The sequence below is a fragment of the Dendrobates tinctorius genome, unplaced genomic scaffold (genome assembly GCF_039654945.1).
Source record: "Dendrobates tinctorius isolate UK_male_01 unplaced genomic scaffold, ASM3965494v1 ptg000083l, whole genome shotgun sequence".
NCBI classification, from domain to species: Eukaryota; Metazoa; Chordata; class Amphibia; order Anura; family Dendrobatidae; genus Dendrobates; species Dendrobates tinctorius.
In genome coordinates, this window is record NW_027361751.1 from 29,543,631 (window position 1) to 29,571,032 (window position 27,402).

At 47.8% G+C, this 27,402-nt stretch overlaps 1 protein-coding gene across 5 annotated transcripts in view; it reads right to left on the reverse strand.

Annotated features, from left to right (window-relative positions):
* The window catches only part of KIF2A (kinesin family member 2A), a 75,982-nt gene that overhangs the window by 31,934 nt on the left and 16,646 nt on the right, over nt 1-27,402 (reverse strand). For 2 of the 5 annotated variants that reach the window (XM_073584272.1, XM_073584268.1), the window contains exons 2-11: nt 26,832-26,926; nt 17,392-17,511; nt 16,017-16,071; nt 14,801-14,923; nt 12,770-12,870; nt 10,994-11,089; nt 10,643-10,697; nt 8,076-8,238; nt 7,241-7,331; nt 1,787-1,850 (exon numbers count right to left, since the gene is read on the reverse strand). In XM_073584272.1, the coding sequence (XP_073440373.1) occupies nt 1,787-1,850; nt 7,241-7,331; nt 8,076-8,238; nt 10,643-10,697; nt 10,994-11,089; nt 12,770-12,870; nt 14,801-14,923; nt 16,017-16,071; nt 17,392-17,511; nt 26,832-26,926 (963 nt within the window). The remainder of the gene's footprint in view (nt 1-1,786; nt 1,851-7,240; nt 7,332-8,075; nt 8,239-10,642; nt 10,698-10,993; nt 11,090-12,769; nt 12,871-14,800; nt 14,924-16,016; nt 16,072-17,391; nt 17,512-26,831; nt 26,927-27,402) is intronic. The other 3 variants (XM_073584271.1, XM_073584269.1, XM_073584270.1) reach the window with 3 other exon arrangements.

Consider the following 27,402-nt stretch of genomic DNA (forward strand, 5'->3'; position numbering starts at 1 on the left):
AATTAGATGGAAATGTCTCCACTGAGCTAGAGGCTGATTATTCAATAATAAATGTGCCAATGATTTTCGCATGTAACCAAGATCCCACCTTATTCATTCTCGGCATTGCATCTCCTCCTTTAAATACTGTTGTGAGCATTCAATAAAGATCTGTTGTTTATACTTCGGTTTTGGAGGAGCGCTCTTCTTGTCGTTTTTCTAATTCTTGGACAAGTCTCCGCCATTCAGCCACAATGGGCTCAAATCGAAATGAAAATTGTCCATTGTGCACTAGTGAAATTAAAGGGTTTTACATGGTCCATCTATATACAGGGTGGGCCACGTATATGGATACACCTAAGTAAAATGGGAATGGTTGGTGATATCAACTTCCTGTTTGTGGCACATTAGTATATGGGAGGGGGAAACTTTTCAAGATGGGTGGTGACCATTTTGAAGTCGGCCATTTTGGATCCAACTTTATTTTTTCCAATGGGAAGAGGGTCATGCGACACATCAAACTTATTGAGATTTTTAACAAGAAAAACAATGGTGTGCTTGGTTTTAACGTAACTAAATTATTTCATGCGTTATTTGCAAGTTTATGACCACTTATAAAACGTGTTCAAAATGCTGCCCATTGTGTTGGATTGTCAATGCTACCCTCTTCACCCACTCTTGACACACTGATAGCAACACCGCAGAAGAAATACTAGTCTAAGGGGGTCAGATTCCTGGTAGGAATGCTCGGACCTGACACCCATAATGTGGTGGTGCACCATCTTGCTGGAAAAACTCAGGGAACGTGTCATCTTCAGTGTATAAAGAGGGAAACACATCATCATGTAGCAATTTCAGATATCCAGTGGCATTGAGGCTTCCATTGATGAAGAATGGCCCCACTATCTTTGTACCCCATATACCACACCATACCATCACTTACGGGTGTCAGGTCCGAGCATTCCTACATGAACAGTTTCCTCGCAAGTGGAATGGTCATTGTGGGCCAGTTGAATGGCCACCAAGGTCTCCCGATCTGACCCCTTAGACTTTTATCTTTGGGGTCATCTGAAGGCAATTGTCTATGCTGTGAAGATAATAGATGTGCAGCATCTGAAACAACACACTGGAAGCCTGTGCTAGTATTTCTTCTGCGGTGATGCTATCAGTGTGTCAAGACTGGGAGAAGAGGGTAGCATTGACAATCCAACACAATGGGCAGCACTTGGTGCGCATTTTATAAGTGGTCATAAACTTCTAAATAACTCATGAAAGAATAAAGTTACGTTAAAACCAAGCACACCATTGTTTTTCTTGTGAAATTCTCAATAAGTTTGATTTGTCACATGACCCTCTTCCCATTGAAAAAATAAAGCTGGATCCAAAATGGCCGCCTTCAGAATGGCCGCCATGGTCACCACCCATCTTGAAAAGTTCCCCCCCCCTCCCATATACTGATGTGCCACAAACAGGAAGTTGATATCACCAACCATTCCCATTTTATTTAGGTGTATCCATATAAATGGTTTAAGTGCTCCAGGATTACAACAGAAGACACTGAAGGAAACCATTACACAATGCTGCTGCCTATCTATATCCAAAGCAGAGAAAACGGGGATTTTTCTCAAAATTGCCCCAAGCAGTCCAGTAAGTACAGGCTCTCTGTCCCTACATCAGGCTGCTCGGAGATTCCATAGCGCATACCTGCTGACGGATTCCTTTAAGAACGCGCGCTTGTCATCTTTTGTGAAAATGAACTGTTCCATGATACCATAGCTCAGTAAGCATGGACAGATGAAAGATTTACCTGCAAGAGCATATATTCCTTTTGAACAGTCTTGGTTCTTTCCAGAAAAATCACCACCCATGGTCTGTAATGCAGATCAAAGAATAATATAATTTTCCATTCCAGCACACACAAAAATCCTGTATCTTTATCAAGAGCCAAGGAATGAAAACCCAATAAGATCCAATAACTTGTGTATGGCTGAAGATCACACTATGACAAAACGTAGATGCTCGGCAGGAAGACATTTCCCAATGGATCCGTCAGACAGATTCTCGGTTTTATCTCACGTTGTCCAATCTATAATAATAAATGCCCTAAGCAGCTTCCGGTTGTAACAACTTCCGTCCAGTTGTAACCGGTGACGTCACCACACACACGCACATGTTAACCCTCAACACACCACACCGCCTCAACACACACTCTCACCTTTCACCTCCACTCACGTCCACTCACTCTTTCACTCCACATACGTTCCTTTCTCTCACTCCGTTTCTCATACTCACACCGTCATCGTCGCTGCCCCGACATCTTCCTCCGCCGCCGCGATCCTGAATCCAGACGTTCTCCAGGCCGCCGACATGTTCTTGCGGCGACGCCATCTTGGATTTCGTGAAATCCCGCGAGATTCAAGATGGCGTCGCAGCAAGAACATGTCGCTGGCGTGGACGACTCGGGATCCAAAAAGATGGCGTCGGCGAAATCTCGCGAGATTACGCCGACGCCATTTTGGATCCCGATGTCGTCCACGCCGGCGACATGTTCTTGCGGCGACGCCATTTTGGATCGGCGAAATCCCGCGATAGTCAAGATGGCGTCGCCGCAAGAACATGTCGCCGGCGAGGACGACGTCGGGATCCAAAATGGCGTCGGCGAAAACTCGCGAGATTTCGCCGACGCCATTTTGGATCCCGACGTCGTCCACGCCGGCGACATGTTCTTCCGGCGACGCTATCTTGACTATCGCGGGATTTCACAATACTCAAGATGGCGTCGCCGCAAGAACATGTCGCCGGCGTGGACAACGTCTGGATCCAGGATGGCGCCGGCGGAAGATGATGTCGGGGATCGTGGAGCAGCGGCGATGACCGCGTGAGTATGAGAGACGGAGTGAGAGAAGGGGTCGTATGTGGAGTGAAAGAGTGAGTGGAGATGGTGAAAGGTGAGAGAAGTGTGTGTTGAGGAGTGTGTGTTGAGGGTTAACATGGCAAGAGGTGTGATGCTATCGCATCCTCCCGATGCGATAGCATCGGGCCATAATCTAGTGAAATAAGAAGTGTGAATAGACTTGAAAGAGCCATTAAATTTTTTTTTTTTATATATTTAGTCATCCTCCCGCCATTGCACAGTTATGAAATGTTGTGATGAGATTTATTTCCTTATTTTGCTTTCCTCCTGCCCAAACATCATGCTGCCGTAAGGTCTCATGCTTCTTTGGAAGAAGTGTGTCCGAGTCAAGAATGAGTCAAGAGGAGAGAGGCTCAGACAGGGAAAGTCCCCTAGTCTGAATGCTTGTAAATAGAGTACAGCTCTCGCGGAGCAGCAGATGAAAGCAGACTCTAAAGAGGCGTGAACTGGGCATTAGAGCAGCACACTGCTATAAAAGCAAGAAGAATGGGGTAACGAAGCATTTTACACAAATGCACAATTACGCAGTGTCCAGAGTATAATTAAATAAAAAAATATTCTTTAATGGTTTTAACTGGCAATATTGCCTTCCATGGTGAGTAGTTGAAGAAATGGTCTGTACCCTAAAGAGGGGAGATCTACAATCACAAGCCACAACCAGTGATGTTCCTTGTGTGAAGCTGCATGTTGGGGGGGGGGCTGCATGGGGAAGGATTTTTGCATTTTTATTTTTCAGAATACAAAAAGTTACACAAAGCCCTGATTGTTCAGTTTTGATGGAAAACGACTCTTCCCGTACATACACAAGTCTCAGCACCGCCATTCTGAAGAGTGTATGGAGCTTTGCAGAGAAGGGCGAGACCGCGACGTAGCGCAGCTGACAGTCATCATAATTTACAACTCAAAAATGGCATAAATTACAACACAAACTCACTTCAGTGACCTCGTACAATTCTGCCATAATTTACGTCACTTTTGCGATGTAAATTATGACTAGACTCCGCCCCTTCCCACAAAGCCCCGCCCCCTCATCAAATGGGTGGTGGCGCGGAGACTTGTGGACATACGGGATAAGTAATATTCTATCAAACTGGACAATCAGTGCTAAAAGCGATGAGAAAAATGCAAGCTTTTATTAAATCAGAAAAGATTGTGACACTGAGTTCTGCAGAATTTATCGGCACTCTAGAAATGCATAAAATAATGCAAAAATAAATACATACAATTTTTTTATGTTTACTCCATTAAAAACTTAATTAACACCCCCCAGAAAAACATTAAAAAGCCATGAAATCAATTCATTCATAAAGCTGGTTCTATAGGACTTGTTTTTTAATAAAAATTAACTACTGTAATATTTGTGCGATTCAAAATAACCCGGGCTCCGCACTGCAGGGACTCCATTCTAGCCAGTGCAGCGCCAGGAGTCGCCTCCATTCTGGTCCTGTCCATGCCTTCTAGATTGAAGCCCGGGTCACCTCAGCACTGAGCGGTCTAGAGAGGATGCTCCGGTGAGATCCGCACTACACCAGCTCCATTTTCGTCACCTCACCAGCGAGCCGCCTACAGTGGAGCTGCTGGATGGAGCCGCACAGGAGCCTCCAATCTAGACACCATTGTGACAGGAGGTGCCAGGATGCAGCGGTGATATTGTCGAGGAGCGATGTTAGTAGAATAAGCCCACACTGCTGATCACCGCTCTCTGCCGCCGTGTTCAGAGCACAGCAGAGTAATCAGAGCGGCTGTGCTCTGATCACTGACTCCACTCTCCTAGATCAGTACAAGTCCATGCAGGAGCCTTATACTGAGATAACAGGCCATGTATCCAATGCCCGTCATGCGTGATATGTCTCAGAGATGTGGATCTAATGCCCATCACGACTGCTCCCATTGAAGTGGACGAAGCGGGGGTCACACATTACACCACTGCTCCCATAGAAGTGGACGGAGCGGGGTCACACATTACACCACCGCTCCCATAGACGTGGACGGAGCGGGGTCACACATTACACCACCGCTCCCATACACGTGGACGGAGCGGGGTCACACATTACACCACTGCTCCCATAGACGTGGACGGAGCGGGGTCACACATTACACCACTGCTCCCATAGACGTGGACGGAGCGGGGTCACACATTACACCACCGCTCCCATAGACGTGGACGGAGTGGGGTCACACATTACACCACCGCTCCCATAGACGTGGACGGAGTGGGGTCACACATTACACCACTGCTCCCATAGAAGTGGACGGAGCGGGGGGGTGCTACACATTACACCACTGCTCCCATAGAAGTGGACGGAGCGGAGTCACACATTATACCACTGCTCCCACAGAAGTGGACAGAGCGGGGTCACACATCACACCACTGCTCCCTTAGAAGTGGACGGAGCGGAGTCACACATTATACCACTGCTCCCATAGAAGTGGAAGGAGCGGGGTCACACATTACACCACTGCTTCCATAGACATGGACGGAGCGGGGTCACACATTACACCACTGCTCCCATAGACGTGGACTAAGCAGGGGGGTCACATATTACACCACTGCTCCAATAGACGTGGACGGAGTGGGGTCACACATTACACCACTGCTCCCATAGACGTGGACTAAGCGGGGTCACACATTACACCACTGCTCCAATAGACGTGGACTAAGCGGGGGTCACACACTACACCACTGCTCCCATAGAAGTGGACGGAGTGGGGTCACACATTACACCACTGCTCCCACAGACATGGGCAGAGCGGGGTCACACATTACACCACTGCTCCCATAGAAGTGGACGGAGCGGGGTCACACATTACATCCTTGCACCCATAGACGTGGGCGGAGCGGGAGGGGTCACACATTACACCACTGCTCCCATAGAAGTGGATGGATCAGGGTCACACATTAGACGTGGACTACGTGGGGGTCACATATTACACCACTGCTCCCATAGAAGTGGACGGAGTGGGGTCACCCATTACACCACTGCTCTCACAGACATGGGCAGAGCAGGGTCACACATTACACCACTGCTCCCATAGAAGTGGACGGAGCGGGGTCACACATTACATCCCTGCTCCCATAGACATGGACGGAGCGGGGGGGGGGGGGGGGCACACATTACACCACTGCTCCCATAGAAGTGGATGGATCAGGGTCACACATTACACCACTGCTCCCATAGACGTGGACGGAGCTGGGTCACACATTACACCACTGCTCCCATAGAAGTGGAAGGAGCGGGGTCACACATTACACCACTACTCCCACACCAATCTGTCCACCTCTATAGGAGCAGTTCTGTAATGTGTCATTCCGCTCTGCCTACTTTTATTGCAGCAGTAATGTAGTGGACTGAGTGGGGTCACACATTACACCACTGCTCCCACAGAAGTGGACAAAGCGGGGTCACACATTACACCACTGCTCCGTCTCACTTCTATAGGAGCATAGCAATAGATAAAAAAAGACAGCGTCTCAGACAGTGGTGAAAAAAAGCCACAGGAGGCAGAATAAAATGTAAGGCTTTTTTTTCACCACTGTCTGAGGCGCTGTCTTTTTTATCTATTGCTATGGAACTTGCTCCAGGATGGACTCCCTGGTTTTGACGGGCGCCTTTACAAATCTGTCTTAAAGACTTTGACGCTTATAGGGTGTGGTTTAACTTTTTGTTTTTTGGTATCAGTGACTTCTATAGGAGCAGTCCTGTAACGTGTGACCACGTTCTGTCTACTTTTATTGCGGCAGTAATGGTCATGTAGTGGACTGAGTGAGGTCACACATTATACCACTGCTCCCATGGAAGTTGACGGAGCGGGGGGGTCCACACTACATCACTGGTCCCATAGAAATGGATGGAACGAGGTCACACATTACACCACTGCTCCCACACCGCGTATCTAATCTCATCCTGTGTGATACACTCCTCTGGGCTCAATATCTAATCCCATCATGTGATTAACTACACTTAGCCCTGTGTCTAAGCCTAACTCGGTGACAGTCTACTTGTCAGTATCACTTTGCAATCACCAGCAAAATGGCTCCTCACTGTGATCCTAAACTTCATCCTCCCAGAAGGGGAGGAGAGGAGTGATGTCACATGTGATCAGACCCCGCCCACATTTACTGCAGTCGTAAGGTGAGCTAGTTGTCCACTAGGTTCTCAAAGCAAATTTCAGCAGTTGCTCCCCCTAGTGTTTAACAGTGGAAATTTTTTGAAACTATTTTTCATATTTTACTTCAATAAAAACATTTTTTCCCATTAAAACAATACTTTACATTTTTTCAATTGTTGGAAAAACTTTTTTTCATGGCACCTTCCCATTAAGAACATGATGAGGCAGAATACATACATGGGTTTTCCCACTTCCAGTTTGTCCATATGCAAAGCAAGTGGCCATTCCCCTTTCAAAGATGGTTTCTACAAGAGGCCGAGCAGTGAACCTACGGGGGGGAAACAAAAAAATATTCTATTAACATTCAGAGACCAATCTGCTGGTGGATTAATACAGTGGGGTTTTGTATATTATGCTTTCTACCTTTTTATGAGCTTTTAAGATACCAATATCTGCAAATTTACATGCAAAACTATTGCAAATTCTTCCAAGCAGACAGGTTTAAGGTTTCATGAGCATACAACAAAACTGACAGCAAATGCTAAAGGGGACAGATTCCGGGCAGCTTTATTGGCCTGTTCTGCATTGCTGGGTCCTCAACGGGGGTCTCTCTTATGTATTAATTACATATTGTACCCTATAAATGTAAACAGACGACAGAGGAACTGTGATCTATCTGCAGCACTGCGATACAGACTGATGTAAAGGATGATAAGGAACAACCACAAAACAAGTTCTGAAATGTCATCGCCATGTTCTGCAGGGAAATCTATAAAACCAGCGTCATGGAAATTCCTTCAGTGAAACACACCTAGAATGAGGTCAGCCTGTAGAATCCTGCTCCGGGGAACGCTCCTCTCGCCGCCTTCACCAAAAATCTGGCCCTGCAGTGACTGATACAATTGTCAGAGGAGCGTCGTGCCCATAGCAGCACAGCTCAGCAGTGTAACCCTCACGTGCTCTGCCGGTGATATCTGCCAGCCCATTTGTGTTGTACTCGCTGTGAGAAGGGCGATTTACTCACATTTCTACAGACAATGCAGCGAGACCAGGACAACGCTCGGTTACCTACCTGTAGACCATTTCATTTGGCGCAGTCTCATCAAAGGCATAGTCAAAGCGAAACGTTTGGTTTTCTAAGAACCTCGTGAGGTCCACCTTCTGCTTGGGCTCGTGCACCATCACCACATCTTTGCTGGGAATTGTGATCACATCCAGATCCTTCACACTGTTCTCTGCAAAAAAGGAAAATGTGACAATCGAGCTTCAGAATGGCGATCTCACTTTCGCGGGGTCCCTCAGTCTCTTGCCAGGTATCGGTGGGTATCCTCCAAGCATCACTATCCAAATAGGACTGCAGCACAATATCTGGGCAGCACCAATGGATGCCACACAAGCCGATGTGGAAGTCACAGGCACTGGATAACCCCCTCAGACTAATTTAGTTGCTAACTTGCTACAGCTCATAAGTCATATGGCTATCGCCAGTAACCGATCCCTCGGCTGCGCTGTATACGTTGGTGTCTGCAGTACGATGGAGACAGAGGGAAAATAAATGGAGATGACCGCCCCACTGTATGTGCAGTGTATTGTGTTGAGTCCTAAAAGTATCCCTGCCATTGCGTCACATGCTTCATCAAGTCTGTGATATACTGTATCTGCCGCCAGCTATATCTGCCAGGTAGCACCATGTGACAAACTATTAAATGGCAAATTGCCGTCACCTCATTACTCAAAAAGTAGTATACAAAATGCAGCTGCCCGACGTTGTATTTGTGCCAGCAAGCAGCCATGCCATACACATCATCCATAGGCTGTAAGAGGAAACAGTGGCCATAGGCTGCCGCAATCCGCAAGCCCCATAAGTGGCGTGCTGTTTCACAACGTATCATCTACACATGGACGGGACAACCCACGCACAGTGAAAAGTCTGCAGTATTCGATTAAGTCATTCCATAAGATACATTGTGACCTGGTCAAGAAGGGGTGAAACGACTCTGACTTTCCTGCGATATAGATTTGCACTTGATGTAGACCTCATGTGTCTCCCTGCTTCCTGTGTCCCTGGGTGCCCTCACATCATGTCATTTTCAGTGCAGAGGAAGCACAATTAAGATAGCATTGTTCTTGAGATATGTCTGATGCTAAGGAGGTTGTATCAGGGCGCCTTACATAAGTCAGCAATATTCAGCCGCCTCACCCCCCCCCCTCCCCCAAGAGGGACATTTATAGATCAAGTGGAGCCCACCTTTTCATGCACTACGCTACCCTAATGTCCATAGGGATAGGTATGGTGCCCAATAATCAGCACAGCACTTACCAAAAAGCATCACACCCCACAGGGGGCATTCTCTGCCCATCACTAAAGTGCCACCAACTTCCATATTTAAAGGGGTTGACCGGTGAAAAGTCATCATTGATCTACTCTTGTTGGATCACTGGGGAACTGACGTCTGGAACTTGCTCAGATTAGCTGAATTTTATCCCCAATACTGAAGCAAGCAGTGGTGTGCATGCTCGACTGCAGCGCCATTCATTCCCTATAGGGCATTCACACTTTTGACAGCACTTTATAGAATGAACGGAGCGGCAGTCTGGCGTTCATCCCCCCACTCCATTTTGTACTGGGGATAAAAGCTACCTGTCGAAAACAATTGTACTCCATTCTGGCGATCGGTGCAGGTCCCATCAGTCAGACACCACCGATCAACAAGTTATCACCTACCATGTAAATAGGCGATTGTTTTCTTTTTTTTTAACCATAAACTTTTTACTAAATTTAAATAAAGTCATATTAACAATCATTTAGCCTCCAGTCATTGTATGTTGTTACATAAATTTCCTCAAAACATTAAATCGGCCAAATATAATAATTTAACATAGCTAAATATTATAGGAAAAAAGGGGGAAAGGGGATGGGTGATTAAGTACGGCATATCACACACATAGGCTTACACAACCCAGAGCAGACACAAATAATAAAACATGGCGGTAAGTATTAATGAGCCATGCGATTGTGACAGTTCAGAGTATACCTAGCAAATATCACCTGCTCAGCTCAAGCGTCGTACATGTTGGAAGATCACTGGTGGTTGGTGGGTGAACCAAGTAATGGAGGTCCCCTGACAAAGTCTTAGGCTAGTTTCACATTAGCGCATCTTACATGCAGCGCACGGAGCCACTAAGCCCCGCCCCCGCCAGCTCCATGCCCGCCCCATCCGGTAATCGCCTCCTATCATCGCACACGGCTGCATGCGATCTGCGCACCCTATCTTTAGCATAGGGTGCGCAGACCGTGCGCTAGTAGGATTTTGGCATGCGCTGCGCACTTCTGAAGGTGCGCCGGTGTGCGCCGAACGCACCATGTTGCATTTTGGCGCACCTTCAAAAGTGCGCAGCGCACGCCAAAATCCTACTAGCGCATGGTCTGCGCACCCTATGCTAAAGACAGGGTGCGCAGATCGCATGCAGCCGTGTGCGATAGTAGGAGGCGATGACCGGATGGGGCGGGCAGGGAGCCGGCAGGGGGCGGGGCTTAGCGGCGCCGTGCGCTGCATGTAAAATGTGCTAATGTGAAACTAGCCTTACCATGTCAGAGAAAAGTGGAGGCAGAGTTTACTCATATACATCTGTGCTTACCTTTCTTATTTAGCGGACGCTTTCTAACACACACACATATCCGATGCTCATCAATCTGTAGTGAAAGACAAGAAACATCATTAGTTATGACATCTGCAAATTATAGAAGTTGCGAACAAGCAGGAGAACTGGGGCTTTACACGGATTAATGTGGCCGCTTTCTAGCTTCGGCATAGTAGACCACAATGCCGGGACCTCCTGCAGTTCTCCTGAGCCATAGAAGACTCGACTGATATCAGATCAGTAACTGTAGGAGGTCCAGTCACTGCAATATCACAAGACTGACATCTAGAAGTGACCTACAAATGTAACAAACAACACATAACCAGAGTAATGAATACTGGAACTTACTGGATCTGAAGTAGTTAAGGGTCGATAATCCAAACTTCCTCGGAAATCTCTTATCATACACATAATTTCATAGTTTGGGTTGGTAGCGTCGACATCCTACAAATGTGAGAAGATGACCTATATTAGCACAGATTGTAAACGAATGACGTCATACAGGAGTGCCGCCATGCACGTGCCATTGGCTCCTGTGCTTTCCTGTAAGGACAGGGATAAGCTCTACTGCAGAAAGTCTCGGTGGAGTCCTAGCCTAATACTGCAAGAACACTGCTTGCACCGATGACATTGCAGGGAACAAAAAAAAAACAGCAGAACCACCAACTTGCTAAAAAGAGTCTGACATCCAATTAGTAATCAGAGTCTGGATGCCGATTGCAGCCATGTACGTATCACTCAGACTTTGCAGAATTTGAAGATCTGGCCGGGAGCAGTGTGTCTCGGCTGACTAATTTGAGGTAGGACCCTGGCAGCTGCTCGCCACCACACGCCCTTTGATAAGTCTTTCCTTATGTGTATATATAAGGAGAGACCTATCAGTCTAAATGAGCAGGGTGATGAGAACCCACCAGGGTCATACCAAAGACTAGTCAGCAGAGACACAGCCCCCAGCCAGATCTTCAAACTATGTGTAGTCTTATACGCTGAAACGTTTCACAGTACAACACTCATAGCTGCTAGACTCGGATTCATGCTGCTCATGGTTCAGGCAGCAAGAATCAGATGACAGTTTTCCTCTAAGAAGGGAAAAATCACAATCATTTACAGTGCCTGGTCAAGTAAAGACTGCAGGATCGCTGGGAGTCGGACAGCTGGGACCCGCCATGATCCAGAGAAGAGCGCTCTGCAGGACCACGTCTCAGTGCAGTACGAGACTGGCAGAGGTAGCAGACTAATGCACGCGCCAATTTCCGGCAGTCTCAGAGGATGAACGGAGCAGATGTGTGCAACCTCGATGCTTCATTTGTTTTTGGATTTGGTGGCGTTCCCAACTCTCAGACCCCAGTGATCAATAAGTTATCCCCTAACTCTATCCTACTGATATAGGATAACCTATATACTTGGTGCCACCACTTTAAAGACCTAAGATGCATCTACAAATGAAAGCAATTTACATAGAAATCGAATCAATAATGCTCTTATGCAGACATGTGTCTTCAGAGCGAGCACTGTCAACGGTACAAGGGTCATAGAAACCTGTACAGGTCGATTTACGCTTGAAGGAAAAAAAGTCTTGTGCATCATACTACATACGAGACTTCTACCCTCCGGTGGCCGATGCTCTGTACAGTAAAAACTAGTGATAAGAGGAAAACTTTGCTCTGCTGCCTGACCAAAAGCGTCACTAACCTCAGCCCCGCCGCTCATGTTCACCGGAGTGAGATAATATCAAAGGACAAACAGCAGAGATGAATGTATTATCATCTGCGGCTTTCCAGAGGACTGGAGGGAAACCTACTGCTGACAACCCTGCGTACTGGCAGTCGGGACAGAACATGTAACGAGGGTGAAGCAATGCTCCCAAACCACACTCATTAATCTGTGCCCATATTCTTGCAAACTAGCAGCTCCAAGTCAGTAGGAATTAGGCACTTATACAGTAACTGCAGGATCAGACTGCACAACGTATGTACCGTAGATCATTACACGTACAGGCCGTATAGGAGCTGGAGACACTAAACAGAGATGCAAGGAAACAATGACACATCAGGATGTGAAGATGGACCATCCTGTCATAGTGTTCCGGAGTGGGTAAGAGGGGCCATACAAATGTCTGCTCACCAGAGCTCTCTTCTCTCGCAGTTCTTGCTGCTGTAACCGTCTTTTCTCTCTCTTCTCTTGAAGTTTTTCTACTTCTTTCACACAATTAGATTTTCTCCTGGCTGGTAAAGAACAGAACAGTCACCACATTAGAGAGCAGCAATGCCACGCAAATGTTAGCTACAATGCCTAGAAGCTATATATAGATATATACACACACATACATATATACACACAATAAACCTGCAATTAATTCATCAAAGGAAAATACAGAACAGAGGTCTGCAAATCTGATGTGCTACAATGACAGAAAAATCCCAATGTCCTCGACACCTCGCTGGCGTCATCATGCACCCAGTCCATGACATCTCTGGCCATAACATAACCGAAAGTTTTACTACCAGAACTCTCTGACATATCGACGACACATAATAAAACTAGATCACCAGGGTCTGACCAATAGTCCTCCAAGTAATCCAGGTGGCCGCCATTTCTGTGCTGGTAGGAGGACCACGATGCACCTCGTTGGATTGGAGGGGGTCTTTGAGGTCAGACCCTTGATGGTTGGCAGCTATTTGGCTATAGTAGGTGCATCATGATGAATACTATGCACCGCTTGTCTATCCCCACAGATTTTCTAAGTAAGGACAGAAATAGGGATTCCCGCGATGAAAAAACCTCAGCGATTCAGTCATGGAGAACAGATCATTCTATCAGTGGAATAGCTTTCTTTCTACGACAGCCGTACGTACGTCCTATTACCGGTAGTATATTGTACCATGTATGCCATCAATGCCTACCTACTCTATAACCTGCCAAACACGACGCCCAGCATTTTCGGCACAGAAATATGACAATTTCATTGTCGGGTTACAGGACTGGTCTTGTATGGATGACCCTATTCGGCCCCAACCCCTGATGGTCTATTCCCCATAGTACAACACTTGAGTACCATGTTATTATCACTCTGTATATTGTGCTGCTCCTCTGTTATTATTCCTAAAAATGGATGTGTAAATTGACAATTGGGTGTTTGTCCCTACACAGTTTGACATTGGCCAATTAATGGACATGTGAAGAAAGCCATCAAATCCCCTTTAAGAAGACCCCAGCTGTAGTTTTTCATTCCTCCCTTCCTGATCCCTCTTTTCTCATTCTATCCTATAGTTACCGACGTCCTTGCCAAAACGATAGCATTCTCCCTATATTACTAAACCAGCCGCCAAAATTTGGCAATTACATATATTTCTTTAACAGGTGAATCGTGATCAGTGTTGACCATTGGTGAAGGATCTGCTCATTTCTAGTTATCGCTGCTGAATTGGCGTCTTGCACTCAGACACCGTCAGCTGCTGAGAAGCCGATTCAGAGGTGGCTGTCTCATCAAGGATTATGCTGCGGCGGCATACTACATAAACCACTACAGGCGGAGGCTTATTTTCTGGCAGTGAAACTCTGACACAAGTTATGCAGATAGTCAGCTTCGTGTAAACCTGCCAGATATAATTAGTGGTTAGCCAATTATGAAAACCTGCAGCTAAACCATGACGGAGAGACATTGAGCTGCACTGATCGCCGCACATGCTCATCGGGAGTACAGATGATGGTCAGGGAAATTAAAGTAGCGGCACCACTCCAGCGCTGAAATACAAAACGTTGGAGTGGTGCTATAAACAATACGCACCATCTTAAAATTACTACCGGGATAATACAGAGAGCAGTACTATACAGAAAGCAATATGAAGCATTGTCAGTAGCCATGGCTCCCTGCAGATGGTAATGTGCATGGTGCCAATAACAAGGATTATGAAAGCTCAAAGAAATTTTACATGCAAAAGAAAAAAAATGGAATATTTACATGCAAACAGGTGAGCTCATATGGGGATTCACGTAAAAAAAAAAAATATGATAAAAAGCGCTAGAGGTGCTCCTGTACGCATGGTCCCATGAGTCCGCCGTGTGCAATACTAACACTGAGAGCTTATGGCTTCTATGCAGCGTGTGGGAAAGTGCACATAGAATATGAAGCAATCCTAGACATATGTTACATACAAGGAGGGCCAAAGTCCTTTTTTCCAGGTTGATCTGGAGATATATCTGAAACACTACCATTCTGCTGTGCAGAGGCCGGCAGTTCTACAGGTTGGGTTGGCCGTGCCCGGGCTGAAACGACTGCTGAAAGGGAGAAGAAAAACAAGAATTAGACTCAGCGGAAAATTAGTGAATTACTCCATATGAAGACCTGCAGGGTTTTGCACTCAGATCGCCAGTAATTACTTATCCTAGAGTCAGGTGATAACTAGCTGATTGCTGGGAAGCCCACCATCATTCCAAAGAACGGAGCGGCGGCGCATGCGCGCACTACTGCTCTGCCATTATTTATGGGACTGCCCGAGATATCCAAGCGCTGCGAGCTGTCCCATAGGCAAGAAATAAAGTGGGGCAAATTCTCAATTCAGATGCAACATTGCAGAGCCACTTTCAGTGATCAGTGATGTCCCAGTGATCAGCAAGTATTCACTGATCCTTAAAGGGGTTGTCCGGTCTTTAGTTACACGTCTGCAGTCATTCTATGTGAATCCTCACATGTGGCGGGAGTGTGACTGCAAGTATGTGATTTGCATACATGCGGTCACATGCAGACTAGGCTGAGCAAGGCCAAAAACAGTCTAGTTGGACGTAGTGTAATTGAGGTCACAGAAGGGCTCACTGCAGGCACCGTAGAATTCTCACGACGAGCAAGATGTGAGGATTCACAAGTCTGCAGTGTCACAAACTGACTGCAGACTTATGACCTAAAGCCGGACAACCCTTTCAAGCCTCATTCAGACGTCAGTGATTTTATGCATACGTAAAAAACTGTCAGAGTACTATCAGTCATTTTCATCCGATTTTCATCAGGGTTTCATCAGTGATTTTCACATATGAATAAAATTGTAAAGTTTTTCCTACACATCACAATGCTAATCACGGACAGCGAAGAGATTACACACTGATCCCATCTCTTGCCTGTCCTGGATTTTCAGAGACCCAGACTTGCAATTTTGATCTGTGACATCAGTCAAAAACAGACGTGACAGATTTTTTTTGCAAGCACTCGGGTCTGCAAAAAACACAGACGTGTGAAAGGCACCATACATTATAATGGGAATGTGTTCTATTGGTGAAAATCAGATCGAAAACGTATGTGACTTACAGACATCAGTATGAGGCCATATCAAACATCAGCAAAGAAAGCAGCAGTTATGGAATAGTGCATCAAACCTACCTCTATTGTCCTTTGCAGGTGTTTCGTTCTTCGCTGGAGCCACCGTGCGCCGATTCTATCAAAGGGAAAAAAAATGTTGAAAAGAAACAAGGGTGGGTGGTTAATGCAACTATTGGGGCAAAATACACCATTTTTTCTGCTGTCTTTTTTGTCCCCAATAACATTCTGTGCCCTATCAGCACCTCACTTATATCTATTAGGAACTGCTGGTGGGACACAGACACAGTAAAGTTACCCAAACACGCCAATATCAGCAGGATGTGCAGCCATGGAACGGTAATGGGAGCCACATCTACTGACAGATGATGTTGGGAGAGAGAAGAATTGGGCAAGTTATATTCAAATGCCCAATCATTTTGTCCTCTTTGGAAATAAGCTGCAGTCATATGTGCCCGACATCGGCTCACTCGCCTCTCCGAACACAGAACACATGCATGCTCAGACGGAAGAGCAGCGCATAGATCTGTCAGGAGCTTGCATGGAATTCTTTAGCTTCAGCTATTGCCGGCATCAAGACAGAAGCAAGTGGTCACAACAAACCCTGGTGACACCAAAAAAATATGATTGGTCTCTTTATATTAGTAAAGCTTCAACAAAATTAAAAACCCTATAAAATAAGATTGATTCCATTTTATTGTTCAGTGCTGGATTCTGCTCACAGGTAAGACATAATCCAGAAAAGGGATGATGGACAGCGATTGGCTGAACATGCGACATGTGTCTCAGGGAATAGATCAGCGAGGATCACAGGGAATTTAATAATGGAGTACGGGCATTTGAAAAAAAATTTCATTAGTGAAACTGCTACAGTTTTTTTTTTAAATAAATAGCAGTAAAAATTTTTTAATAAAATTATTTCACAATAATGTGATAACTAGACAATTATTTTGTCTTAACCCTTAAAAGATTGCACCAAGAATTCAGCTGTCAACGTACGCCTGCAGGGAGTGAGGAGGGTAGTGAGGTGGGGAGGGTCCTCGTCGTCCACCGACAAGGAGTGGGGGTGGGTCTTCGGAGTCCGCCGACAGGGAGTGGTGGGCGGGTCCTCATCTTCCGCCGACAGGGAGTGGTGGGCGGGTCCTCATCTTCCGCCGACAGGGAGTGGGGGGGAGGTCCTCAGAATCGGCCGTCAGGGAGTGGGGGCGGGTCCTCTGAGTTCGCCCAACAAGAAGTGGGGGCGGGTCCTCAGAGTCCGCCGACAGGGAGTGGGGGGTAGGTCCTCATCCACCTACAGGGAGTGGGGGGCGGGTCCTATTCTATTCAAACTACATACATTCATAATAGAGATATAGGTATTTATCTCAGCAGGCAAGACAATGGCAGGAGGGAATGGAAGCTCCAGGACACATAGTTTTCTTTTAGTTAAGCAACTAACCTTCACAATTTTGTTAACTTTCGTTGTTGGTGTAGGGGGAGGAGGCATTTCGGGGCCGGGGTCAATTTCTTCATCGGGAGCCAGATCAGGATTGAGTGAGAATATGCTCTCCAGATCAATCTTTGAGAAAAGAAATGAATATATTATTAACCAATGCATTGCAGTGACTAAAATCAGACACCTAAAAAATGTACATTTCTTGTTACACACGCACACATCTATTCTAGAAATATACAAGTCTTCATGAGCTGGGTATTACGGCTACTCAATCCACAGGCGAACGAAAAGGCATTACAAGCATCAGCCAGCGACATATAGACGGCTATACAGAGATATCCAGCATACAAAATATATACGGTATGTGTGTGTATATACATCCTGCAAGATAATTTTTGACAGGTGTGTCATGGTTATTTTATTACTTTATTAGATTTGTCAACATGAGGTGGGTCATAAAATCCAGGACAAACTAGTTAGAGGATTAATTTATTTTCACTCGCCAGCGTAAAAATAACAAAACAAGCTTTAAATCACACACCACGGTCTATGTTGACAGGCGGCAGCGGTGACATCATGACTATAGTGCACATAACGGCTGCAGTTGTAGTGCCAATTACATAGGTATCACCACCGAGCCCAGTGATTGGCTGGAGTGGTCATGGGGTCTAGCTGGAACATCACCAGAGGCAGCGGGTAATTGGAGTTAATTTTGACACTGAGCAACCCACCCACCCAAAAAAATTTAAAAAAATACACTTTAAAAAAAGAACGCAATCACCCATAAGTAACCATAAGTACAGCAGCAAAAGAGACTGCACATAATAAATTATCATCGAATGACAGAATGTTAAAGCTGGAAGGGACCTCCAGGGTCATAGTGCCAACCCCTACTCCATGCAGAACAATTCACATAGGAAATGTATCAACTGATTTTTAATGAAGTATCACAGGGCGAAACAAATGAATTCTCCCCCAAAGCAGTCCCACAATAACCACACTCAGCTAATGGTAATTGCAAGCATGTCAAGTGTTTCACTGTTGCTTCATCTGGGGCTCCAGATAAAGCAGTCTCCATTTGGTGGGTTTGGGTCGGTGTACCTTTCATACAAGGTAGTCTCTTCAAAGTCTATAATGAAACATTGGATGGCCTAGAAACACAATGTTGGCCCAGTTTATTGGGGACAGTGGGGTTTTATCAAAATACAGCATGGGCAAAATGTCCAAAAAACGTACAACATGTCACAGTATTATAGTTTGAATAACCTGACTGGACAGACCTGATTCCTTCAGAATTGCGGTTGCAACGGCCATGCCGTCAAACTCAGAGACTGAGAATTCTCGTGGTAAAGGGGGCCTGGCGAGAGAAGGTCTGGACGGTCCGGAAGCCTCCAGGGAACGTCCGCGAGCATGTTGACCAGTTCCGCGTACCAAGGCCGTCTTGGCCAATCTGGAACGACTAGAATCACTGGTACGCCTTCCGATTTTATCTTTTTGACCACCCGAGGGATCAATGCCAGAGGCGGGAACAGATACGGAAGTTGAAACTGGGACCAAGGAGTCACCAGTGCGTCGCACGCGACGGCTAGAGGGTCCCTGGACCTGGCTACGAACTCCGGCACCTTGTGGTTCATCCGAGATGCCATGAGATCGACATCCGGGGTGCCCCAACGGTCGCATATCTGAGAGAAAACCGCGGGGTGCAGGGACCATTCGCCGGACGCTAGGCCCTGGCGACTCAGAAAAACGGCTGCCCAATTTTCCACCCCTGGAATATGGACGGCGGAGATTGTCGGAACGTAACGTTCTGCCCAGCGTAATATCTTGGCCACTTCTGACATTACTTGTTTGCTGCGCGTGCCCCCCTGATGGTTTATGTACGCCATGGCCGTGGCGTTGTCCGACTGAATACGGACCGGCTTGCCGGAGAGGAGGGGCTGCCAATGAAGAAGGGCCAGGAAAATTGCCCTGATCTCCAAAAGATTGATTGGGAGGAGAGACTCCTGTGGCTTCCAGCGGTCTTGGGCCGCTTTCTGATGGAACATGGCTCCCCATCCTAGAAGGCTCGCATCGGTGGTGATGACTTGCCACTGAGGCGGAAGGAAGGACCTCCCTTGGAGAACTGACGCTGGCCGTAGCCACCAAGTGAGAGACTGCCTCACTCTGAGAGGAAGCCGAATAGGACGGTCCAAGGACATCGTGGTCTTGTCCCAGGCTGAAAGCAGAGACAGCTGGTGGGGGCGAAGATGAAACTGCGCAAAGGGCACTGCTTCCATGGAGGCCACCATCTTCCCCAGGACCTTCATGCAGAACCGAATGGGAATGGGAGCAGGCCTCTTGAGAGTTCTGATGCCCTTGGACAGAGTTGTAAATTTTTCCTTTGGAAGAAAAACACGGGCTAGCTCCGTGTCGAATTCCATACCCAGAAAGGTCAGACGCTGGGTGGGGATCAGAATGGACTTCTCCTTGTTGACCAGCCAACCTAGGCGGCTGAGAGTGTCTAGGGTTATCTGAAGGCTCCGGAGACAGTCCTGGCGAGACGAACCCTTGATCAAAAGATCGTCCAGATAAGGGATGATGAGGATCCCTCTGGAGCGAAGGATGGCCATGACGGTCGCCATCACCTTCGTGAAAACCCGGGGCGCTGAAGCCAGGCCGAAAGGAAGAGCTGTGAACTGAAAGTGGTCTCCCTGAAACGCAAATCGAAGATACTTCTGATGTTGTACACAAATTGGAATGTGCAGATAGGCATCCCGAATGTCCACCGAGCAGAGAAATTCCCCGGGCTCCATGGAAGCAATCACCGAACGAAGAGACTCCATCCTGAAATGAAGAATCTTCACGTGGCGATTGAGCAATTTGAGGTCCAGAATAGGACGAAGAGAGAGGTCTTTCTTCGGGACTACAAAGAGATTGGAGTAGAACCCGGAAAACCGTTCGTCTGAGGGAACGGGAACAATGACTCCGGCGGAAAGAAGGGAGGAAATGGCCTGCAGAAAACCCGGAATCTGGGCCCGCTGTCGCGGAGGCCGAGACCGGAAAAACCGTCTGTTCGGGAGTGAAGCAAATTCGATTTTGTATCCGGATGCGACGAGTTCTCAGACCCAAGCGTCGTCGACAACGGACAGCCAAGCATCCGCGAAAAAGGAAAGTCTGCCTCCCACCCTGGAAGAAATTCCAGGTGGGGGTGACCCGTCACTTAGACGAAAATCTGCCGGAATTGGCTCCTGCAGATCTGGAATATTGTCCTCTAGATCACCAGCGAGGAGTGGGTTTGTAGGAAGGTTTCCTCTGATCCCGCTCCCTGGTGGCAGGCGGCCGATCCTGTTGAGTGGCTCTCTCCGTGGCAGAGAAGGGACGAAAGGGCCTGAATGGTCGAAACCCCCTTCTGTGGAAAGGACGTTTTGTCGAGACTGGGGAAGCGAAGTACTTTTACCTCCAGTGGCATCGGAAATTATCTGATCCAGCTTGGCCCGAAAGAGCCAAGAACCATGGAAGGGCAGACTGGTGAGCGACTTTTTAGAAGTGGTATGCGCATTCCATGACTTTCACCAAAGTCCTCGGCGTACAGCCACTATATTGCTGTTAGCCCTTGCTACGCCACCGGCCAAAAGGTATTTACCCGCATGCTTAATTTGGTCTGCCAGAACTTCCAACTCGTCCTGAGGGGCAGCCGACAGAATGCCCCTGCGAAGAATTTCTGCCCAAGTTGAAATGACATTTGCCACCCAGGCAGAAGCAAAAAAATAGGGCAGAAAGAGGCGCTAGATGCTTCAAAGAGGATAGACGAGGAACTGGTGGGCCCACTTCGGGAGCTTTCGTCCATTTTGTAAGAAGGTCCGCATCGAATGGATACAGGACGTCTAAGTACCTGCAGCCTGAGAAGTGCTTCTCAGGGGGCTCCCAGTGTTTGGATAAAATGGTCTCGAATTCCTTGTGATTAGGAAAGTTTCGGGAGGAAGGTTTTGCTCGTTTAAAGGGGACGGCGCCGTCCTGAAGAGGAGCTTTATCATCCTTTATTTCGAGCGATTTGAAAATGGCCGATAAGAGACTATCGACCATGTTCTGAGACTTGAACATGTTATCTGCGTCTGAGTCAGATCCCGTCGTTTTCTGACGAGGGATACGAGAAAAGCAGCCTGGGTAGAGCGGACGGACCTTGCGAGCTGGAAGACGAGCTAGAAATAACGCGCTTCCTAGCAATCCTATCCGGCCTGTCCCTGTGGAGGTTGCGGTCAGGTGCAGACGACTCACCGTGAGAGGCGGTCGGAGCACAGGTGGCTGCGTAAGACGTTCCAAGACCTGGACCAGGGACTGAGAGACATTGCAGCAGCCCACTCTGGAGGAGGAGGGGTGCGCTCATCCCGGGACTCGGGGTGCTCCGGTGGGGCAGACATCACGGAAGGACTGCCGGACGGCAGAAGGGAGACAACTGCCCTGACGCCCGCTTCTCTTTGCAGTGCGCGCAGGCGAAGTGGGTAGCGATGGATCTAGGGTAAGGAGCCCCTGCAGAGTAGGACATATGCAAGGACTGCAGAATTACTGCAGCCAGTATCTGAATAGGGAGTACTGCCGCGGGGGCTGAAATTAGGGGTTCAGAAAAAAATAAGAGCCTACCGTCGCCAGCACCGTTATCTGATGTGGAGCAGAACAGCAGAAGTGTCCCCCAAGCCGAGATCCCTGGCATGTGTCACACGAGGAATCAGGGAGGTGCAGGACCTTAGAGATGGGCGGTGCTGGGCGGCAGCGCTGCGCGAGTGGCTGAGACCTGCGGGGGGGGGGGGGGAGCGGGTCATAAGGAGACAGAACGCAGTCCCGTGACGGACTGAGGAATGGCGCCAACAAAGCGCGCGTTCTGCAGCGGGCACGCACCGGAGCAGACCGAAAGTGAAAGTAAAAAATCAGCGCCGCGCCGTTTTCTGCCCCCGCAGCCCTGATCCTGGCGCGATGAGCCCGTGACGCCGCGGTAGATGAGGGAGGTAAGGGAGAGAGGCCCCGCTGCCTGCTGCTTCAGGGAAGGGTACCCGGCGTGAGAGCTGGGAGGCGCGCGGCTGCAGAGAGGCGCGCGGCTGCATAGAATGGGCGGGAAATTCAAAGCAGACTCTGCTACCAGACTGTATGGTAGCGCTTACCTGACGTCCACATGCCTGAAGAGGATGACCACAGGGGCCCGCGATGAGTGGGTGCCGCTGGGAATGAATGTCCTCTGCCCCGCACTCTATCTGGATAGTGCTGAAGTCTGCACCAAACCCTTCTGCCTGCAAGGGATAGTCACCGCCGGTGACCGCCGTCTTCCTCTCAGCCCTTTCCCGGGAGAGGGGTGAGGAGGGGAATTGGCTAGGACCCGCCACCTGAAGCCAGCCCGTAGCACCCGAGGGTGATAGGGAAAGGGTCCTGCCTGCGGTCCTGAGAGTTGCGATGTGGGTAACACCACATTGCTCGCTCAGCCGCATGATATGGGAAAGCAGGGTGAACATTTACCCCGTTTCCCGGTGTAGAATCTGGAAAATAAATGGGAAAAGATTAATACACACACACAAAACATAAAAGAAAATGGTTAGATGCGGATCTGGGGAGATCCCGGTCCGCCTCCTACAGACACTAAGCACAAACTGAGGTGCTTGGTGCCTGTCGGTGGGTGTATACTGCCGGGGAGGAGCTAATTTTCTTGTTTTGCATAGTGTCAGCCTCCTAGCAGCAGCAGCAGCATACACCCATGGTATTCTGTGTCCCCCAATAAGGCGATAAAGAAAGACAACTCATTCAACCAAAAACTAGAAATTAGACTGGTCTTATGAATTTTTTTGCTCTAAAACAATATATTGCAATATAAATTTTGTGTTCTCATAATCATGACTTGCAAAGCATCATCCTATAAGCAACGTTGGCCATGTCGTAATACGAATCTATATTGCCTCCCCCATAAAATAAGAGTCCAAAGTACCGTATTTTCTGGACTATAAGATGCACTTTTTCCCAAAAATTTTTTGGGGAAAACAGGGGTGCGTCTTATAGTCGGAATGTACAGTACTTACACTTAGCGTAGAGGCAGCAGGAGTTGGGCGATTCTTCCTGCGGTCCTCGTCCGACGCTGCAGGGTGATGATGGTGGTGCAGCGGTGCTCAGTGGTGCCGGGGGGCTCCGTGACATTTTCTGAAAGCCCGGAGCCCCGCACTTCTATTGTCTTGATGCTGTGACTTCCGGGAAAATTGCCGCCGAAGGCGGCGCATGCACAGATTGAGATCTCGGCTCCGAGATCTCATCTCCCGAGATCTCGGGCAAACCTGCGACACCAGCCTGGGATGGGAGCAAGATCATTGCCCTGCAGCGTCGGACCACCGGAAGAATCGCCCGACTCCTGCTGCCACCAGCGCTGCCGTTCCCCCCCCCCCCCCCAGGTAAGCTGCAATTCATTTTTTTGTAGGGGGTAAATTTTGTATTAATTTACAAAATTAGTGACAACTCCTCTTTATTCTATAAAACACTCAGTGCGTCCCCTGCTCACTTGTGGTGGTGGTGCTGGACCAAATCTGCTGCTGTGTGAAGACATCAGTGACACAGAGCTGTCTCATTCACACAGCAGAGGCTTTGTCACAGAACAGATTACATCAGTGACTGCCATCCCCTGTGCAGATTAGAAGCTGCAGACCCCCATCACTGGCCATCACACAGTCTGTTCTCACTGCTGCCAACAGCTGAGCCCCATCACTGCCAGCCCAAGCCCCATCACTGCCAGCAGCCTGGGACAGTGAGGGAAGGAATCACTGATAATGAGCGACTTATGTATTGTAATCATGGAGTGGCCCAGAATACAGGACAATTTTCCCTCTTCACTAGAGTTTCACTTTCCATAGATAACTGTTCAGTGTGTGTCTTGGGGAGGAGCAGCTGGGTGGTCTGCTCTCTGCACTGAGGCTGCTAGAGGGGGAGGATTTGTTACTGTGTGAGGAGGGCTTGTTCATGTGGACGTGGAGGGCCTGTTGCTATGGTGGGTGGGGTTGTTGCTATAGAGGGCAGGTTTTTAGTAGAGTAGGAGGAAACGACCAGTTCTCATTTCAATGCCAGAACAACCCCCCCCTTGGACGTTCTGCTCAGAAGCAAGAGAGTGATATCTAGAAAACCCTGCAAACTGGTGACAGAAGGAAAATTACTTATTGTCACCATTCTGCAGCCCAGATATGTACTGAGATTATGTGAAAAGCCCAGACAACCCCTTTAACCTTCTGACTGAGCACTCCACCTGTTAGCCGCAGGCGTTTTTAATCACAGCAGGGCCACCACCCCTCCACAGAGATATACACTCACTGGCCACTTTATTAGGTACACCATGCTAGTAAGGGGTTGGACCCCCTTTTGCCTTCAGAACTGGCTCAATTCTTCGTGGCAGAGATTCAACAAGGTGCTGGAAGCATTCCTCAGAGATTTTGGACCATATTGACATGATGGCATCACACAGTTGGCGCAGATTTGTCGGCTGCACATCCCTGATGCGAATCTCCCGTTCCACCACATCCCAAAGATGCTCTATTGGATTGAGATCTGGTGACTGAGGAGGCCATTTGAGTACAGTAAACTCATTGTCATGTTCAAGAAACCAATCTGAGATGATTCGAGCTTTATGACATGGCGCATTATCCTGCTGAAAGTAGCCATCAGATGTTGGGTACATTGTGGTCATAAAGGGATGGACATGGTCAGCAACAATACTCAGGTAGGCTGTGGCGTTGCAACGATGCTCAATTGGTACCAAGGGGCCCAAAGAGTGCCCAGAAAAAATTCCCCACACCATGACACCACCACCACCAGCCTGAACCGTTGATACAAGGCAGGATGGATCCATGCTTTCATGTTGTTTACGCCAAATTCTGACCCTACCATCCGAATGTCGCAGCAGAAATCGAGACTCATCAGACCAGGCAACGTTTTTCCAATCTTCTACTGTCCAATTTCGATGAGCTTGTGCAAATTGTAGCCTCAGTTTCCTGTTCTTAGCTGAGAGGAGTGGTACCCAGTGTGGTCTTCTGCTGCTGTAGCCCATCTGCCTCAAAGTTCGACGCACTGTGCGTTCAGAGATGCTCTTCTGCCTACCTTGGTTGTAACGGGTGGCAATTTGAGTCACTGTTGCCTTTCTATCAGCTCGAACCAGTATGCCCATTCTCCTCTGACATCAACAAGGCATTTCCGGCCACAGAACTGCCGCTCACTGGATTTTTTTTCTTTTTCGGACCATTCTCTGTAAACCCTAGAGATGGTTGTGCGTGAAAATCCCAGTAGATCAGCAGTTTCTGAAATACTCAGACCAGACCTTCTGGCACCAACAATCATGCCACGTTCAAAGGCACTCAAATCACCTTTCTTCCCCATACTGATGCTCGGTTTGAACTGCAGGAGATTGTCTTGACCATGTCTACATGCCTAAATGCACTGAGTTGCCGCCATGTGATTGGCTGATTAGAAATTAAGTCTTAACACACAGTTGGACAGGTGTACCTAATAAAGTGGCCAGTGAGTGTAGATGTCAGTCTAAGGAGAGGATTTACATAGGTTCCCATTCAGATGAAGAATTTAGTCTAAGTGAGGATTGGCAAGTTTAGGGCCCTGGAAAATGAGAAACGCCTCACCGTGGCTTCCAGGTACACATAAGATTGGCCATTTTATGAGCTAAGCTTTCTCCTCTCACTTCCCCAATAGTCACACCTGGGCCCTCCTCTCACTTGCCCAGCAGTCACACCTGGGTCCCTCCTCTCATCTCCCCAGCAGGCACACCTGGCACCTGCTCTCACTTCCCCAGTAGTCACACCTGGGCCCCTCCTCTCACCTCCCAGTAGTCACATCTGGGCCCTTAATCATCAAATGATTTCCAAATCCACAGGGTTTCACCATGAAAGCAGAGGACTGTACCTTTATAGATTAATAGACACTATATAATACAAGTTGTAGGATACAATTGGACTAAAAGATGCAAAACACTAAAAAGTAGATGCCCAGCAAGACAAGGGAACATGCCCACAATCAGGAATTGCTGCGGTTTTGACGCTGTGTATTTATGCAGCGTCAAAACCGCAGCGGCCAGATGTTACAGCACAGTGGATGGGATTTCTAGGAATCTCATGCCCACTATGAGGGCATAGTCACCTGCAGACATTGACATGAGGCACGTCTTTGAGATCCGCAGAATGTCAATTTCTCTTGCAGAGATGCTAGTATCCACAACTAAAATTTCACCAATAGAATGTATTTGGTTGTGGTAAATCCACAGAGTTCAGTGATTACGTGCAGATTTATCTGCGTTCAATAGAACGCAGCGACAATACGCTGCATCCAAAACGCAGCTACTTCCGGATCATGGGCACATAGCCTCATGTTGCAAGAAAAAAGAAGCAAACTAGTAACTTGGCACATTGATCTAGTGAAACATAATTGCCCGAAAATGCCAGCGTTACCTCTTTTCCTTTAGTGTCCCCATTTTCAATCCACTCGACAGTGATGCTCTCGCTGTCTTCATTTAAAGACGTCACCATGGCTTGATGAATTCGACCTAAGAGAAGAAAAAGGAGATCATTTAATAGGGGGATGAGTCCATAATTAAGAGCTCCCTACTAGCAAAGCAGCGCTCCCACCAAAGGACCCAGCATGGCTGTGCACAAAGCTCAGTGCCATCAGCATTAAATGTCTACACTTAGGAGGAGATGGGGCTCGGGTTTACACAACAGAAGCAGAAGGATTGCTCTTTTCGGCCTCTAATGGAGCGGTGGCCACTGTTTATATATATTAGGAATGACCAGCACTGTGGGTCGCATGAGAAATTCATACTCACAGTGACACAGACTAACAATTGGATGTACACTATATGGGCAAACATATCAAACACGTCTTGCTGAATTCAGGTTTCTCATTCAACCTCATTGCCCCCGGTATATAACATCCCACCCCCTCACCATGCAGAACCAGACAGGATAAAAGCCAACAACGCTCTGCTGACTCCATAACTGCAGAGTCCACACCTTCTCTGGT